The sequence below is a fragment of the Colletotrichum truncatum genome (assembly GCF_014235925.2).
Source record: "Colletotrichum truncatum strain CMES1059 chromosome Unknown Contig_0010, whole genome shotgun sequence".
Classification (NCBI taxonomy): Eukaryota; Fungi; Ascomycota; class Sordariomycetes; order Glomerellales; family Glomerellaceae; genus Colletotrichum; species Colletotrichum truncatum.
This window is the reverse complement of record NW_027222407.1, coordinates 2,111,388-2,129,598: the sequence shown is the minus strand read 5'-3', so window position 1 is coordinate 2,129,598 and position 18,211 is coordinate 2,111,388. Positions and strand designations below refer to the sequence as shown.

The window sequence follows — 18,211 nt, the reverse complement described above, 5'->3', positions numbered from 1 at the left end:
ACTACCTCCGTTCTTCACCATCATTCGAGACATTGCGTAAAAACTACTTTGACAACTGCGTCAACATGGCTGACTCAAAGGACATCACGTCGCCCACGCAGTCGTTGCCCGACCACGGCGAACCCAGCAAAGTGAGTGGATTGACCTTTGCTCGCCGCGGCGAGCAAGTAGACGAAGGAATTGCTGCTGGAGACGTGTCCGGTTTCGATGCAGAACGTATGCGAGCTCGCTCACTTCTCACGGCCGAAGAGGAAAAGAGTTTAATGAGACGAGTTGATATTCGGATCATGACACTTTGCTCTATAATGTTCTTGATCAAGAATATTGACGCCGACAACATCTCAAATGCGAGAATCATGAATAAAGGAACTTCTAGAAACATTATGACTCAGTTGGACATGAGTTCGGATGAGTACAATTGCTCAATGTTTTATACTATGTAAGGTCCGACGCGTTTGAAATTGTAATCCTGTTACTGACTTGCCAACTTGTGAAGGTTCCATACATCGTGCTTGAGGCGCCTTCCAACTTACTGTTGAAGCGGTTCAGACCGAGTGCCTGGCAGTCAAGAATCATGATCTCGTGGGGTATTGCACTGCTTTGCCATGTGCCAGTTTCCAACAAGGGCGGCATTTATGCTACCCGTTTCCTCCTTGGAGCGGTTGGTAACACCGTACGAAGCAGTATTCTACTAGATGTACTGACAAACTGCTAGTTCGAAGCGGGTTTTTTTCCGGGCGTTATCCTGCAGATGACGTATTGGTACAGGCCGGACGAAATGTCGATTCGTCTACTGTATTTCTGTTAGTAGCCATTTCCATATTTCGCATATGTCAATCACTGATCAACTAGAAGACATCCTCGGCAACTTGTCCGGAGTTTTTAGTGGTATCCTTGCATTTGCATTCGACACGGTCTCGGGATCAAGAGGACTTTCAGGATGGCAATGGTATGTCAACATTCATAATGATTCGACTTATCCAACGACGACTGACCATCATTTATAGGCTGTTCTTGGTTGAGGGTCTTATCACAATTGTGCTTGGCACTATTGTTTACTTTTTTCTTCCTGATTGTACGTATTTCCAAAGATATCTGATTTGAAAGACCCTCTGCTCACATACTTTAGTTCCTCCTACCGCAAAGTGGTTGTCAGACAAGGAAAAGGCATTCATTCAAGCACGCCTTCCACCAAACGCTCCCCGAGCCGAAGAGATGAATTTCAAGTGGAGCGAGATTGTCGACTCCCTCAAAGACCGCCGTCTCTGGCTCTTTACTCTCATTTGGGCTACCTTCACTGTTGGTACTTCTGGTGTTCGCTTCTACCAACCAACAGTCATTGCCAACCTGGGTTTCACCACAATCGCCAGAGCCCAGTTACTGAATCTCCCAATCTCTCTCCTAGCCATCTTCGTCATTGGAGTGACTGGATTCTTTGCAGACAAGGGTCTAATACCTCGACCACTCTATCCCCTCGGTGTTTTTGCTGTGATTCTCGCCTGCTATGGCGTTCTGGTTGCGTATCCCTCCAATGGAGCCGTATACACTGCAACTTTGATTGGCAATGCATTTACAGCTGCCTTCTTCCCATTAATGTGGCCCTGGCGTGTACAGACAACATCACGGGCCACTGGTTCAGCATTTAGCATTGGATTTGTCAACAGTTACGGCCAGATTGGAGGTGCTATTGGCCCTCAGATTTTCAGATCCAAGTATGCGCCGCGATACCAGACGAGTTTCGCGTCAGCCATGGCTCTGGTTGGATGTTGCGCTATTATTACGTGCATCACATGGTGGGTTACAAGGCAGACAGAGTCTGATACTCGTCGATTGAAGAGGGCAAGAGTTCGTGCCGAGAGGGAGGGCTTGGCCGTGTTGGATGATGTAGTGGATCGGGACCGGAGAAAGAAGCAGAGTGATGACGAGAGTGCCTAGAAACCATCATGAGCAACAAAAAATAGCCAATTTCACTTTGGACATTGAATGTAAAGTCATCATAATATTATTAGACATTAAAACTCGATTACGCCCGGATGTTTGAATATCCCAATAACTGATATTAAACCATTGAATGAGGCGACGGAGGGGTCTGAGGAACTCCACGTACTGACACCTCCTTGACCGAGCCTACAGAATTGTCTCCCTGCTTATTTGAAGGAAACAATGCTGCTTCCGAAGCATAAGAAGACTGTCGTCGAGACTTTGATTCGTGGAAGGTGGTAGTCTCTGGCTTGACAAACAGCGTTCTCCAGAGGTGGCCCGCACTCGGCAAGCAAGCGACAAACACACCAACGCAAAGTTCCGTGAAAGTCCAAACGTAAACCCAGAGTGCTTCAGCTGAATAGGGACTTGAGTTAACGAGTGACACATAGACAACGGAGGGCCCACGCCTACAAGAAAGGCAATGATCGATGATGGTATAACTTACAAGTTACGTTGCTCGCCTTCATGAAACGAACCATTGTATGAATGCGAATGGCACTAACAGCGGCAAGACTGGTACATGTGAGCTACGATCGAATGGAGTGTAAGCATCTTGAGCACTTACAATAGTCCAACACTGAACATAAGCATTACTCCAACCTTCTTACGCAGGACCAAGTTGAGCTTGTAGAGCTGCGTCAAAGGTAGGATGAGCATCCAAACGTCCATGGCGATGTTGATTGAAGCGTGTGTAAGAATCAATTTGTTGAAGTCGAAACACACTTGAGAGTGGTCCTTGTCCCAACCTGTCCAGTACATTGAGAGTGGCCGGCACTGCGCAAAGGTAAGAGAGACATAAACAAGACCGACAACAAAGTTGACGGCCTGAGTAGCCCAGAGTATCTTTCGGACCCCGGGCGCCGGGAATATTCGGAGGAAGAAGAACAGAATCGATGCTTTGATAACCATGAGTCCAGTTAAATACAGAACCTGCGAGGCGAAAAGCATCTAATAAGTTGAGAATATAAGCAATAGGTTCGATTGGAACTGAAATGGAGTTTGCAGTCTGAGACTTACTTTGAAAAACTCGGTTACTGCGCTTGGCTCAACGTTCCATACTGCATCTCCTAACCCAATGTCCAATGCTTCGGAGTGTTAGCGCATTTTAACTTTTCTGTGAGTTTCAGACAACACACATCTGTAGATAATAGGTACTAAAGGCAGAGTGCAGATCTGAATACTTTCGTTAGCAAAAAGAAGTTTAGAAACAGAGTAGTAATGACAAACTCACGTAGCCTAGGACCGCAGTAATATCATCCGCGCCCCAAATTGACGGATTCATGATCTTATTGGCTATCCTGATGCCGATGAATGCAGTTGGGAGAATGAACAGTATGCCAGTGAGAAATCGAGGCAAGGCTCGATCATCAGAGACTTTTACTCCACAGGCGCCGGCCGATGACTTGGCCATATCTTTGAAAACGTCAGTATTTTGGTAGAAATTTTTCGATCAAGTGTAAATTCTTACTAATTCGTTCTGCGGTTGAACAACTGTCCTTCAGGCATGGCGCCAAGTGTTTTGTGAACTCGGTGTCATTGCACAGGCATGCCTGGTCCAGACCAGGACAGGATGATTTCGGGAGGGCTTCAAGAACGCATTGAACCTGTTGGGCACAGAGTTAGATTAGTTGGGTAAGAAGTTTTGCCAAACTTGTGAAAACTTACTGCACATGACGGATAGGCAACGGTAGAGTTATTCGCGGCCACTATCCTCGCGCCGGCGACCAAGCCCACGACGAGGTGAGATATCCTCATGATTGTTCCCGGGTCGAACGGTCATTCATTCCTGAGAAGACGTTGGACATCCGAGGGGGAGATCCTTGGCCGAGCATGAATATCTAAGCGTCGGGTTGACTGTGACGAAAATGGCAAGTAAAAGCCAACACCCTAGTAGACTTACGCCCGAACGGTCACGATAATGAACTAGGTTGATCTACTCCTCAACCAGAGTTACGCCAATGCCGAACAAAGCGATAATCAGCCCCATTATTTGTGGGCTGCAAGACGGCTTCGGGAGCAACATTGTGGTCAGATTGGCGTCCGTTTGCGGCTGAAGATAACGAATGGCTTTTAAGACGGGCCTATGGCCAATGGTTACCGAAGTGGCATTGAAGAAGCCTCGACTAAAAAGATCCAGATCGGTGGCCGATTTTCCGAGAGCAGAACCTTGCCACCAATGCGGAAGCGGCTGGGAACATGATCCGGGTATTTGGACGTCTCGAACTGTCTCACGAACAGGAAGATCAAAACCGGAGAGGAATTGGGGTCGCATGATGTGCACCAGATTACTGATACCCAGTGAAATTTCTCCCGGATGTCTCAGGAGCAGAAAGTAACCGCTGTGCTAAGCCTTAATTAGGATGATTGAGTGGTGTAGTGTAAGGTCTCTTTCATGGTAAATGCCAGAGGCGAAATGCTTTATTAGGCAACAGATCGTACTAGTAGCTCCAGCAACTTTACGATTTTGACATTTCGTCAGTGTTAAAAAATCGATTTATCAGTGGAAGTTGAGCTTTGAGGCTATGTGGTTCGTTAAAGGCTAGATCATCTGGCTAAGCACATAAAGAACAGCCGTCGGTGGGAACAAGGTTGCAGTATCCCTGATGGTACAATAAATGGATGTGATTGGATTGGTCACCAATACCCTAACAGCTAAATGCTACTTTTCCTCTATGCACTGGTAGCTCTTCCTGAACGATAAGAGTTCGTTGGATCCTGCGCTATTTGTGAACACATGCGGCAGTGTCTCAAATTCCCTTGATTAGATCAGCAGCCTTCTCGGCGACCGCATACACAGTAGCCTGCAGATGACAGGCTGGAATCAGTGGGATTACACTAGCGTCAACCACTCGTAGGCCATCAACACCGTAGACGCGAAGGGTAGGATCAACGACACCACCATGCTCGAGGGGCAACAGGCTTGCTGTTCCGCTAGGATGAGCAAAACTAGCGAAAAGTGAGTTCCTCACAGCCTGTGCAATATCCGCATCGCTCGTGATGTTGCCTCCAGGGAGAATTTCGACAGGCTCACGAACGGAAATCGTCTCGCTATTCATGAACTTCCTCATAACTTTAACGCTCAGCACAAGCATCTCAAGATCGGCAGGATTTTGCAGAACACCAAAGTCAACGACAGGCGGCGTGGCAGGGTCGGGGTTAGTAGTGTTAATCGTGATAGTGCCGCGGGAGAGGGGCTTTTGGAAGGCAATTCCACCGCCGGCAAAGCCTCCAAAAGGAATTTCCAAGACGCCGGACTCAGGGTTTCGGAAAGCCTTGGCGAGAGCTTGACGTTGCGCAAGGAAACCGTCAAGAAGCTCTTGATGGTCGCTGTAGATCTGGGGAAGGAAGTCCTTGGCATCCTGGGCTTCGATAGTTGCTGTCAGGGCCTCATAGTCAGGAGTGAGATCTTGAAGGGAAAGGAAGATGATGTTGTTTCCACGGGCGTGAGTGAATGGTCCTGTCCGGTTCGCAAAGTATTCGGCCTCGGAGGCGTTGAAGAACGCAGGATCGTTCATGGCCTCGTTGCCGAGTTCAGGGGGGTTTCCATCTTGGAATTGTCAGTCCCTGATTCTTTCCTATTGTCGGATACTAAGGACCTGGAGACTTACAGTTGTACAAAGCCAGCATCCATGGATGATCCTGGTAGTTTGCACCCACACCAGGAAGATCGGCAACGACGTCGATGCCAAGGGACTCGAGCAGCGCAGCAGGGCCAACACCGCTCTGCTGAAGGATCCGAGGTGTTTGGACCCCACCAGCGGCCAAAAGGACTTCCTTGTTTGCTTTGATAAGGGAGCTTTCGCCGCTATCACGGGAGATGATGTTCACGCCAATGGCTTTCTTGTTCTCAAATTCCACCTTGGAAGCGTAGTGCTTAATGAGCAAGTTCAAGTTTTTGCGACTCTCCGCAATGGGATCGTAGTAGCCGGTTCTGGAAGTAGAACGAGTGACGTTCTTCGCTTCGTGATTTTGGGGAAGCTGAGCTAGCCCGACATTGTTGCCGCCAGCACCGTGGTCATCAAGAACAGGTACACCAAGGTCCTTGATCCAAGCTTCTCTCTGCATGTCTTTAAAAAAAAAAAAAATGAGCCCAACTAAATTTCGCATGACAAACATTGTGAATGAGCAATATAAGGGCGAACATACCTCTGTCGGGCCACTGCCATGAAGGAAAGCCGACCTGAATGGGACCATCCCCGTAGGTGTTCGGATCATAGGAGAAGTTCCATCTGTCAACGTACTCTTGAGCAGGAAGATGGAATGTTGTAGACTAAAATTTCATCAATCAGTTGATAAATCTTTCGTATTTCGTCTCTTTTGGGCACGGTTACCTTTTTGAAATAGTGAAAAAGACTTTCCCAATCCCAGCCGGGATTTCCAAGCTCCGCCCAAGCATCGTAGTCGGCCTTTGACCCCCGATCGAAAGCCATGCCGTTAACAGTGGATCCGCCTCCTACTACCGTACCCGTCTGCACTCCAGAGGTCCTGTTGTTGAGACCGGGCTGCGGGATGGACGAGACCTGAATCATGTCGTTGGGATGATTGTTGGCGGCGTAGTACGGAATGGCGACGTCCCAGGTATTATCAAACTCGCCATATTCAACAACGAGAACAGATACTAATGCACGTCTTCATAAGCACATGTGCTGAGGCTAATATCTGGAGGTTGGGCTCCTACCATCAGGATCTTCCGTTAAGCGGTTGGCAACTACCAAACCGCTCAGACCACCGCCAACGACAATGTAGTCGTAGGCATCACCAAGCTCTGTGACGCTTCGCTTGGCGAATCGGGCAGCAGTCGGGGCGGCGGTGGAAAATTGGCTCGATATCAACACTGCCAGGGCCGCAGATTTGAAACTTGGAAGACCGTCCATGGTTCCGAGGCAGGAAGCGCTGCAAATATTGGCAGAACCGCGGTGTGGTTAAAGACGCAAGCTCTCAGAGATTACAAGAATGGCCCATTGTCTTCTTTAAAAGATTCCATGGTGGGCCAACCCGGGCCAGAAACCCATTTCCGTTCATCACATCATTGCCCTTCACTCCCCTGAGAGCACTAACCTCGGGGCCGTTGCACAGACAGTGTCTAGTTTTGATTTCCGCCTAAATGACCTTGGGTAGGTTCCAGGGCAAGCGAGGACGTCCGCTTTATCTGATTGACCCGTTATAATTCGCGTGGGGATAAATACGGTGAGTGGGCAGACATGGTATGTTAAGCTCCGGGTCCAGGGACAGGATACAGCAAGCCTTCCGGTGCCGAGAAAACGCTTTCATGATCTCTAATAGGGTAGGTCGGATCGGTGGTAAGGAGCCCCAGAAGAGCCCCTGGTTTATACTGCCGAAGGCGCAAGGGTTGCGAACAATGCGCGCAAGTAATGCTGGTGGGCAGGCGATTGTACCCTGGTTAAACAGCTACATTTGCCACCTCGTTAGGACGATGTTACGGTATCAAGGTTACAAATTGACAGCTGTAAGCGCTAAGCACACTTACTCCGTTATTGCTGGGATAGTTACTTGGCGTGATTTTCGGCAGTGCTACCTTGGTGAGCACACGCATTTAAGAGCTACCGTTTGGGGAAAGAAAAGCTGCCTTTCTTTGAAAATTAACCTCAAGAAATTTCCATTTCGGCTGACAAAAAGCTACCATGCATGTAGAATATGTAAGTATTGATGGCTATGGTCGTGCGAGGTAACTTGAAAATGCTTCAAGTCGCTCAGCGTAGTGGTGTCTGAACCATGTAAATGCTCCACAAAATATACTGATGCAATGGGGCTGATTAGGTCCACAGAGGGCGATCTTTGAAGGAGCACTGATGGATGACTTTGAAGTCTACTGATGCCACGGAGCGATGACAGCCGAGAGACTCCTGTAACTCCACAGAGAATCTGTGTCGTGAGACCACTCTTCTCTAATATCCATTTGGCTGCCCGCTCAACTTCTTCCTCTAGCACGTGTAACGAAGAGGTCGAGATTTGGACACAGTCTTGGAGCTATGGTTGAAGTAGCTACCCACGTTCTAGGTGCACAAAAGTTTGAGCTATCTCAAACAGCATGTGAATATTATCAAACAGAGTTTCCAAACTGATGGCTTCTGGTTTCGCATGATTCTTTGCTGTTTTATGGAAGTCTAAATCCACCGAGTAGGTAGATGACTTCTTGATCGCTAAAGGACTCCGAAGTGAAGAGCCGGAGCTAAGGCAAGGGTGGGCATGGCTTGATGCACACGCATACGCAAGCCAAGCCGGCAATGGCTTCAAGACTTGCAGCTCAACATACAGCGCGTTATCAGCAGTGGACTCAGCTTATCATGCGTGGAGCTGATGCTGTGATCCTTCCTGGCACGCACTATGACGAATTGGGCTGCTGTGCCGCCTTTGGTAAAGGATTTTGTCCTTTTCAGGATCTACAGTTGTCAAAACCAAAAGCATGCTGAGCAGTTTGGTCAGTCACACAGAGCTTGCAAATTTATGTATGATTTAGTCCAATTTGGACATGTTTCTTACTCTTCGTGATGTGAACTTTGGCATCACGCTCACATACCCACTGAAACAACGACATGTGCCGTCTACGTAGATTGCACAGGGTGAAAGGACCTCACAAATAATAGCAATTCACAGTAAGCTCAAGTAGTTCTCATGATGAGTTGAGGTGCAGTAAAAGTGGTGCTTTGGTAGTGATTTTGGCATATGGTCTCTCAACCTGTCAAGTTTGGAAGGGGGAGAGTGCCTTGGGGCCCTATATGCCAAGCGTCTGTCGGAAGCCACACAAGCCCGTATGCTAACTGTTGCAACAGTCTGGGATAAGATATGTCATTTGTAAATCTTCGGTATTATTCAACTTTTGATTCAATCGGTGATTAGCTTGACTATACGGCACCAAATAATGTCTGAATCTTCTTTTCAACTCAAACATGGTTGTTACTAAAGCTGCATCACAAGTTTCATATACGCGGCTGAACTGTTAGTGAACAATTACATGGGATTTGACTTTTATTTCCTTTAACCATCCTGCTCAAACTCAACCTTGGTCCACATATTTCCCATTTCGCCACATTTGACGCCTGAAAACTGTCCCGGCCGTCTTCCTTTTTTCAACATCTGAAATATGCACGTGGAATAAAGAGCTCATGATCAGCTCCTACTATCTACGACGTCTTCCGCTGTAGCTCCTGCCTCCAACGCGCATGAGCTCGTCCAGGACCATCCAGAACATCCAAGCCTTCAAGTGATCATAAGCCCACCTCTTCGTGGACTCGGGCGTCGCACTGTAGCCAATAACCCAGAGGCCAGCAATTACACCACAGACGATACTCCTTCTCAGAATCTCGCTGGGTCCAAACTCGGCCAGGCACAAGAGCATGGCTTCGCAGACGATGTAGGGCCAGTAGTTGGACGGGTGCCAAACGAAGCCGTGGGTTGAGCCCCTCTCCACGCGGCCGTTGCGGATCGTCGTGCCGCTTGAGCCGGGGAGAATAATGGCCAGAGGTTGCTTGAGACTCGCAATGCGCCATTGGAAGTAGCACGCCGACAGCATAGCGAAGCCGGCGAAGAGGCGGTCGAAGAGAGAGCTTCCGTCCAGGTTGAGAACCCAGACGACGGGTGTAAAGGGGATAGAAGCTGTGTAGAGGAGGATAATGAGAGGAAGGGCCGCGAATTGGCGGGTGAGGATGTTGCTTTGGCTTGGGGGGCCGGACCACGTGCTATACGGAGCCGGCTGCGGCTCTTCCGCAGGGCGAGGAGAGCGCGGGCGGGGGGATGATGTTCCGTCGACTTTTGTCATTTTGTTGATTTGTGTTAGGGATGAAGATGTTGTATTGTGAAGGGAATGTTGCAAATGTGTAGTTGTCCTTGAAGTTGGGTATACTTGACAAAGGTGGAATAGTTTAAAATGAGTGTAAAAGTTTCAAGCTCTTTGCTTTACGGTCTAAGCAAAAGTTTAGAATTGCAAACTGCAAATCAGGTGAGACAGGATGTCAATTTGTACTGCAAACACGTTACAAAGCAGACCAACCCAATATTTATGTTTGCCAGTTTGAACCGTGCCTCTTTTTTTTTGGCCAGGGGGTGGGTGCTGCCTTGTGATAATATTAGCAACCCGGAAGCGAGTTGATTCTGGTTAGTTTCGAGATGCTTCGACAAGGATCTTCAGCCACACCACCAGGCAGCCGCCGGTCCCTGCTACAGTAATCGGCCCACCAAGCTACTGTGTCCCTATACATGGAGCAAACATTCCTCTTTGCACCAACATGTCGAGCTGCGGCTGGTCGCTTGGGATGAAGCTTGGCGGGAAATTGCATCGATGCATGCTCACTGTTTCTTATTGTTGGTTGGACACTGATGCAGACATGTAATTGGCTGCGTTAAAGGCTGAATGTTAGTTGGAGCTGAACAAAACACTGCCCCGCATAGCCTTAATACTACGCGATGCAGGTGTAGGAACGAATTCGGTTAGGATCACGGCGCTATCAGTTTTTCTGGGAAGCGTCATTATGCTTGGTACTTTTTTATGCTTGTAGAAAAATCAAAACGGCCCGTCTAGCGCGCATTTATTACCTCACAGGACATGAAAATTTTCCCAGTACTAAGCAGCCGAGATTATTCAAAATTTAAAGCAAAAAGATGCATGCAGGAATGATTTCTTAAGGATTGACGGGGACGGAGTAGATGGGGCCGCATGAGCAGCCGGTCACGGCTCACAGAGGCTGTCTTCTTCCGGGGGTTCCGGGCGCATGGGGGCCAACATATCAAGTCATAGCAACAAGCCACTTTTTTTGACAAGCCTTCTCGAGGCGAATGAAATTTTTCAACATAGATACAAATAAGTGGAAAATATCATGAGTCGTCAGCCGTTTCACCAAAAGGAAGGCCGCCCAACGCAGATATAACCAAGGTCCCCTAATATTTATACAAAGAAAGAAAGGTGTCCTTTTCAAAGGATGACTCAATGGAGCTTTTGTTTTTTTGCAATCCGCAATCGCGTACCTGCATTAGCCCAATGATCGACCTTCTAAGAGGAAGAACCCAGTCTACTGGTACGTCTTCAGCAGCTCGTTGTAGTACTGGTAACCAGCGCCGGTGTCGGGCTCGAAGCTGGTGAAGTAGTCGTGCCACCAAGGTCCGGCAGCCCACCAGGTGGCGCCGAGCCAGATGTCGCTGTTCTCCTTGAGGTGCTCGAGGAGCCCGGCGACGGCCTCCTTGCACTGGGCGTTGGCTCCGCCGCCGATCTCGCCGAGGACGCCGACCTTGCCGTTGGAGCGGAGCCACTCGGTGGCGCCCTTGACACGCTCGACACCGATCGTGGTCGAGACGCAGCTGCCCGAGGTGCCGCTGGAGTCTCCGTCGAGGTACTGGTGCATCTCGTAGACGGTCTTGTCGAGGGGGTCGGTGAGGCCCTTCATGTTGTCGTTGACGTTGGTCCAGCTGTGGGCGCCGCTCCAGGAGTTACCCTCGGCCCAGATCCAGTTGGTGGAGCCGGTGGAACGGATGCCGTCGATGGCGGCCTGGTTGAGCTTCAGGACGAGGTCCTGGTCCATCGAGTTGTACTCGTTGTTGGTGTCGAAGATGACCTTGTCGTTGGACTTGAACAGGTTGGCCCAGTTGACGAAGAAGGTCTTGAAGGCGGCCGTGTCGGTGATGATGCTTCCGGAGAAGCGGCCGTAGTTGTGGGGGTCGAGGACGATGCTGGCGCCGGCGGAAGTGACGTGGTCGACGATCTTGGTCAGGCCGGAGACGTAGGCGTCGTCGAACTTTCCGGTGAGACCGCTGGGGGCGACACGTTCCATACGAAAACCCATGCGGAAGGTATTGTAGCCCTGGGCAATCAAGGTCTATCGAATGTCAGCACTGAAAGGTTTAAACAAGTATTCTGTTTTCTTACGTCGATCTTGGCCGTGTCCGGGAAGATGTAGTCCTTTCCAAGAGTGCCGGGAAGGTTGCCCTCGCCAAACTCGGCGCCGGCCTCGTTGACGCCGAGCCACTTGAACTTGCCAGCCTTACCGGGGGAAGCGGGAGTACTGGGCTTAGGGGCAGGGGTGGCGGCGGCCTTGGAGGTGGTAACGGCCTTGGAAGTGACTACGGGGGCAGCCGAAGAGCTGGACGGCTTAGCAGGGGTAGAAGGGGCCTCGACCTCTCCGTCCTGGGCATCTGCCTCTCCGGCCTGGGTGGGAGTCTTGTCGTTGTTGACGGGAGCAGGAGTCGGCTTGGAGGCCTGGTTGTCAACCGGCTTGCTGGATGACGGGACAACGGCGGGCTTAGAGGTTGTGGAGGTGATCGCAGCAGCGCTCGACTTGGGGACTTGGGGCGCCGGGGCATCGGGGGCCTTGGACTTGCAGGCCTTTTTGGTGGAAGTCCTCAGGGTGGTGACCTGTTGGGCACTAACACCTCCGGCATTGGCGCTGCCTTGAACACACTGGCTGTAGTACTCGTTTTGGACGACACAGGTGTAACCAGACACACAGGTCGTCTCGCCGGTCCAGCCCTTGCCACCGCAGGGCATGTACGGGCCGGCCTGAGCCATGGCTCCGCCGACAATAGCGGCGCTGACGATGAGTCCCTTCATGATGAATTCCAGATTCAAGTATCAAAAAAGGGAGCGTGAAATGAGTGACTGAATTCAAAAAAAAAAAAAAAAAAATGAGCGTGATGGCGTAAAGCCTTGAAAGAGTGACAAGGGGGAGGAGGGGGGAAGAAGAAACTCGAGTGCAATGAGACGGAAGAACGACGCTCTACTATGGGCGAACGATGGAAGAGAGTCTTATATCAGAGTCTTTCTCCTTAACTCGAAAATTGCTCCTCCACGCTCCCCGTAATGTAACCAAGGTGCCGTCTGGCCGGAACTCTGCATGTCGAGATCCCTGTCGCGCAGATGTGATGCGTGGGGCCACTCCATCCAGCAAATCGCCCCATGGCTAGGAGGAGCAGCGTGAGCGGTGACGTGAGAAGCGCAACGGTCGGACTGTGTAGGCACGCGGTGCGCGATTAGGTGGCAAGACTGGGATATTGCCTGCTTGGCCCTTTCATTTGGTTTCTCCTCCTTCATTTCGACACCTTTCAGCCGAGAGAGTTTTTGACGGTTCATCTGATTTTTGGTGGATGCGCGGGAAAACCATCCGGTGAGCGGACGAATTGAGTTGCGGGATGAGCCAATTTTTGGAGGGGGGGAGCACAAATGAGCCCGTTTCTGCCGAATCAGGCACGCAGGATTTGATTATTCGTCATACAAAGTTTCTCATAGTTAAGGTTTTGAGTACATCAACCGTTCAACCCTAAATACAGTTGCACATCTCTTTCGATATGTCTCACATCTCCAAGATGAACCGTCTGACTGCCAGACGTTGCAATTATCAAATTCACAGCCCATCGGTGTCAGTGGATTCGCTTAAAGCTTGGCTTTTTCTTACAGAGGACGATCAGTCTGGGGGAGATGTTGGTCACCCCCTGCGTGCCGTACGCCGTGCCGGATCCGAGGTGATTAGTGGGCCTTCATAAGCCGGGCATCCGAGATGTTTCGGGTTTGAGTGGCTCATTACTTTGACTTTTCCACTCTCACCGTCGACGGGTGACGCACCAGTTTGGGAGAAGCTTAGTTGTGGGAACAGGGGCCAACCATGACAACAAACGGTAACTTATCTCCTTTAAATTGAAGTCCTTGGACAGATATCTTACATAGTATAAACACTTCCTCGCTCCCACTTCTTTGTTGATTCTCCCCGAGTTGATTGATGCACCATGAATGTTTGTTTTTGTCTGGGTTGATTTCGTGGCCGACTGGTTAATCATGCGAAATAAACATGTTTCAGGCGAGTGTTTACCGCGGAGGATTCTTCTCCTCAGTGAAAAACATTCAAATTTGAGCATATTATGCGCAAGATGGAGGCTAATCTTCCCAGCCCTACCTAGTGCGTACACCGAAATTTGCCATGAGTTGTTTTTCGACCCACAGCAGAACACAGCTGAGGGAGTAAAGCGGCAACCCGACCTCGGCTCAGCTTGAAAAGTTGGGTTGTTGATAATGTACTCGTCATACTGACTTAACTTTTATGGGCAATGCCATAACAAATCAAGTCTTCATTTTGAAGGCTATAAGCATCAAAGCCTCTAGTTACATGTTCCACAGGCCCTCATATTTATAAGCAGTGTTCTGTCGCGAATGTCCACTCCAGTATATTTCAATCAAGTGGTATAATGCTGCTCACTCCGCTAATGCCACAACTAAGGATTACATGACGAAGACCAGAATCGTCGCTGCTGTCACTATCGACATTACACTCCAGCTTGCCTTTGCTGAACTCGCGGCGTTCCCTTTGTCTTGATTACCATCACCACCATTGCCCGTGCCATTACCGCCCCCAGTCCCGCGATTCGCCCCTTCAACCACATCACCGGGACCAGGACTCCATTTGAAGTTGGACACAACCTTGTCCGAGTAGCCCGGCGCCGACTTGCCAATCGTCCCGTCGTCGTTCGTCGTCGAACCCTTTACGCACTTGCCTCCGTTCCACTTGACGTTGGCCACCGTCTCCCACAGCCTCCTCAGGTCCGTCAACGTGTCCCAGGTGTAGTACACCTTGCAGTGCGCCGCTTCGTACCGGAACTGCACCGGTGTGCCTTCGAGGTCGTCGTCGAGGTAGATGTTGGCCGAGTTGATGGCCCACGAACTGGTAGGGGGACCCGCTAGGGGCGGATTGGGATTCTCAAAGGGCGTCAAATCGATATTGTCAGGCGGCGTAGCAAAGGCGCTCAGCGCCGGGTACAACCTCTGGTAAGGGGAGAGCGAGAGGACGGGGCCGCCCTTGGTGCCGCCGATGGCCTGCATGGGAGCCTCGAGGGGCCGGCCACCTACCGCAACGACCTGGATGCCCAGCTCGCGCGTCATCATGCCGACCGCGTAGGCGCACGCGGAGGCGCAGTAGCCGTCCGTGACGATGATTGTGTCTTCGGGCTTGAACCACGGTTCGGGGATGTCGAACTCGCCGGGGACGCCGTCGGCCGCGTAGGAAATCTCCAAAGGCTGGACGATGTTGGAGTATTCCTCCCCGTCGAGCGTTTTGGGGCCGTAGAAGCTTTCCCAAGTGGTGAAGTTTCGGAAATTCACATCGACGAAACCGTTGAAGCCGACGGGGTACGGGAGGTCCTGCAGGTCGACACCGAGCTTCTCCGCCGTCGTGCCGACCCAGTTCAAGGCTGCGTGCGCGCGAACGCGCATGTTCATGTGCGCCTTGTCTCCGCCCTCAGGGAAGAGCGTCGCGTACAGCGTCATCACATTGACGACGAGGCCTCCGCCGTTGCCCTGGAGGTCAATGATGAGCTTCGATCTTCTCTGTCTCCTGCTCCTTTCGACGAATGTGCTGGTAACGCGGATGAACTCCAGAGGGTCTCCGGCAAGGCTGCGTCTGGCTTGGTTTTGCGTCACGAAACTGTTGACCGCAATGACGGCAACGTCACTGTATTCGGACCCGTTCATGAAGTAGCCGCTCTGGTATCTATCTCGATGAATCACAAAGGGTTCCGGGTATCCTTCCAGGGCCGGGATGAAGGTGGCTCTCGTGGTGTTCACCGGTACCTCTGCCTCTCCGTCGCGCCCAGGAACCTCGAATCGACGGTGGACGTCCTCGCCGGTCCTGATACCGGAGAAGTTGGAGGTGACATAGGCGATGTTGGTGATTATCGTGCGCGTGCCGTTGGCGAACTCGATGACACTCTGGTCGGGCAGTGTCGTGTGGATGTGTCGTCCAGCACCCCCCGTCTCGCCAATGTTATTCATGACGGCACTGAAGAGCTGCTCGTTATACGCCGCGTCGGGGTCTTGGTTCCTGGAGTTGTCGACTGATCGCTGCTGGATATAGTCGGTGATTGCGACGTTGTCGAATTTGGCAACCTCTGACGGAGTGTAGCCTTGCTGCTTGCTGAGTCGGTAGTCCCCTGGACAAATGTCAGTAACTCGCGAGAGCTATCCAAAGCGGTGAGTTGTTGTCAACCTACTGTACAAGTAGACTTTGGGCGCCTTCAAGCCGTCCTCTGAGATTGAAATGAAGATTTCCGGGGTTTCAAAGCGGATCAGTGTGACAACGCGAGGTGTGTACCCGAGGTGTCCGTCCCGAGGCTTGACATTAATGAGCCGGTACAGGTCAACGCCAAAGTCGATCTGGGATGCGTATCCGCCATTCTGGAGCGACTGGGTGATGTTGTTGAGACCACCGAAAATGTCCACGCCAGGGTAAAGGTACTCTTCGGGCGGGTTGGGCAGGATGCCAACTGTGCTCTGGAACTCAAGCCATGGTCGAATGTACTTGACGAATGCGACGTCCCTATCGACATCGACCGGGATTGAGCGAAGACACTGGTATGCCAGCGATGGCTTCACCCTAGCTACACGCCTGTCAACCACCCACTCAGGACCTTACAAAGACCCAACACACCATTCTCTGCGGTTGATGGCATCGTGATATGTAAAACTCACCTGTTGTTCTATCTGCCCGAGCCTCGTCGTAAGCTTGCGCAATCTGCGCACAGGCTTGGTCCCCTGATGCCTGTCTCCGAAAAGGGCTCCACGACGAGGGGGCGGCAACGGCAAAGCCAGCCAGGGGCAAAAGCCGCACGAGAGCCGTCGCGAGATCCAACATTTTGTCGTTGGCGGCTCGCAGGCAGTGATTCTCAGAGACGCGGTGCACGTCTGCTAATGTATCCCATCTCATCCATCACATCAGGCTGGAGGGGGCGCAGCCACCCCTTTGTATGTCTTATCCAGCACGTTTTTTTTTTCCCCTAGGTCGGCCCGCAGCAGCCTGGTGTGACCTGAATGCAAACGAAAGTTCCCCCCCTGGGCTGAGGCTGAAGGGAACTGGCGGAAGCTGGGCGAGCGTTGGCGTCGCTTGGCAAACATGGGTTGTTTGCTTGCGATTCCCGGTTTTACACCCGTTGGACGGGACAAGATGGACATAATCTCCAGGTTTTTGAGCCAGTCATCTCTTCCAAGCAAACGCCAGGGACCCCCGTGAAACTCGGCTTTTCGAATTCTTCCATGACATACACCACTTTGAGACATCAAGGCACTCTCCAAGGCAGCCGGGTGGCGTGGGGTTGTTGGTTCACATGGATGTTCAAAACTCGGGCGTAATGGGGTCTCAGCTGGTGGGTTGGGTCGGGCTAATCATATTGCGGGGAGGGAATACAGAGCCCTGGCATTACGTCGTGGTGGCCTTATAGCGCCCTAATAAGCGGGCTTTTGCATCTTGGAATTGGCTTTGCGATGGCTGCAAATGGCTTGGTCTGGGTCTCTAGAGGGTTGCCAAGACGGATAGATGGTATGGAGCTGCGCCTCGTTCAAATGGATTCCAGCCGTTCTTCAATGAGTAAACAACTCTTTTTCTTTCTTTCCAAAGGAAGTATGCATACCTCTTCTCATAACCTAATCTGGAGATCTTCGCTTCTGGGGTGGCACATCGGTACTCTTAGAGAGTCTCCTTTTCATCGCTTATCGATAAGGCGATGACTTGCTTGCCCGACTAGGAAATTATTGGCTTACTTAATTCATTCTTGGATACCTCACAAAGTGCCTTGCCTGACCACATACAGTCAATAACGCAACAGTAGATACCTTATAGAATAATGTTCACATTTATATCTACAGCACAAACTCATGAAATGTATTTATCTGATACCCGCTAGTAGGCCATGAATTGGCTGGTCAGGTAGCTGGTCTCAGTGAGAGAGTTCTAGCCGATATGCATTCATGTCCATCTCATTGCTTCCTTCTGGCTGCATCTGGGTGTATGAGAAAGATGAGATCTACTAACCGATCCTCTTGCCCTCACAAATCTTTAATTTTCATTACTTTTAATCACCTTTAAAAAAAAATAGTAAGGCTTTTTCAATACGATCGGCATGGGATCATCAGTCGAAGTTTCTTGGGTGCAGCAAGGAATAGGCTGTCCTCAAGAAATGCAACACATTGTGCACTATAGCCATCATGATAATTCAGGAAAAAGAACTGGCTCTAGGCTATTGACGTCAATGACCCAGCCCGGTAGCCAATACCACGGCGGCGCCAAGTACAACAAGAATGCTAAGGATTACTATGCAGAGCCGTCTAGTGTTTGTATCTTCGTACAGAATAGCATTGGGTAATAGAGCGCAATGCACGCCTTGTATTGTAGATCTCTCCTTGTGCTATCTTTGATTAAATTACAGTTCGTCCAACTTTAGAATCAGTCGGCTGCTTTCCTAGGGCTCA

At 50.6% G+C, this 18,211-nt stretch overlaps 6 protein-coding genes across 6 annotated transcripts; 1 reads left to right on the top strand and 5 right to left on the bottom strand.

Moving 5' to 3' along the window:
* Positions 1–65: 65 nt before the first annotated feature.
* CTRU02_214049 (pantothenate transporter) lies at positions 66–1,935 on the top strand (the record flags this gene model as incomplete). Its single annotated transcript, XM_070206171.1, has 6 exons — positions 66–439; positions 541–661; positions 716–803; positions 856–946; positions 1,008–1,075; positions 1,130–1,935. 6 exons carry the CDS (start codon positions 66–68, stop codon positions 1,933–1,935), a joined length of 1,548 nt encoding a protein of 515 aa, XP_070060203.1.
* A 124-nt stretch (positions 1,936–2,059) lies between these two features.
* On the bottom strand, positions 2,060–3,738 carry CTRU02_214048 (CFEM domain-containing protein; the record flags this gene model as incomplete). The annotated part of the gene is made up of 8 exons (XM_036724601.1): positions 2,060–2,337; positions 2,429–2,496; positions 2,549–2,931; positions 3,001–3,068; positions 3,120–3,156; positions 3,215–3,396; positions 3,452–3,587; positions 3,649–3,738. 8 exons carry the CDS (start codon positions 3,736–3,738, stop codon positions 2,060–2,062), a joined length of 1,242 nt encoding a protein of 413 aa, XP_036583720.1.
* A 992-nt stretch (positions 3,739–4,730) lies between these two features.
* Positions 4,731–6,857, bottom strand: CTRU02_214047 (choline dehydrogenase; the record flags this gene model as incomplete). The annotated part of the gene is made up of 5 exons (XM_070206170.1): positions 4,731–5,530; positions 5,592–6,050; positions 6,130–6,246; positions 6,287–6,601; positions 6,662–6,857. The coding sequence occupies 5 exons, from the start codon at positions 6,855–6,857 to the stop codon at positions 4,731–4,733; spliced, it is 1,887 nt and encodes a 628-aa protein (XP_070060202.1).
* A 2,264-nt stretch (positions 6,858–9,121) lies between these two features.
* CTRU02_214046 (uncharacterized protein) lies at positions 9,122–9,760 on the bottom strand (the record flags this gene model as incomplete). The annotated part of the gene is made up of 1 exon (XM_036724599.1): positions 9,122–9,760. The coding sequence occupies one exon, from the start codon at positions 9,758–9,760 to the stop codon at positions 9,122–9,124; it is 639 nt and encodes a 212-aa protein (XP_036583718.1).
* Positions 9,761–11,006: 1,246 nt separating this feature from the next.
* Positions 11,007–12,538, bottom strand: CTRU02_214045 (endoglucanase 3; the record flags this gene model as incomplete). The annotated part of the gene is made up of 2 exons (XM_036724598.1): positions 11,007–11,807; positions 11,858–12,538. The coding sequence occupies 2 exons, from the start codon at positions 12,536–12,538 to the stop codon at positions 11,007–11,009; spliced, it is 1,482 nt and encodes a 493-aa protein (XP_036583717.1).
* A 1,659-nt stretch (positions 12,539–14,197) lies between these two features.
* On the bottom strand, positions 14,198–16,673 carry CTRU02_214044 (peptidase S41 family protein; the record flags this gene model as incomplete). Its single annotated transcript, XM_036724597.1, has 3 exons — positions 14,198–15,900; positions 15,961–16,353; positions 16,439–16,673. The coding sequence occupies 3 exons, from the start codon at positions 16,671–16,673 to the stop codon at positions 14,198–14,200; spliced, it is 2,331 nt and encodes a 776-aa protein (XP_036583716.1).
* Between the last annotated feature and the right edge of the window lie 1,538 nt (positions 16,674–18,211).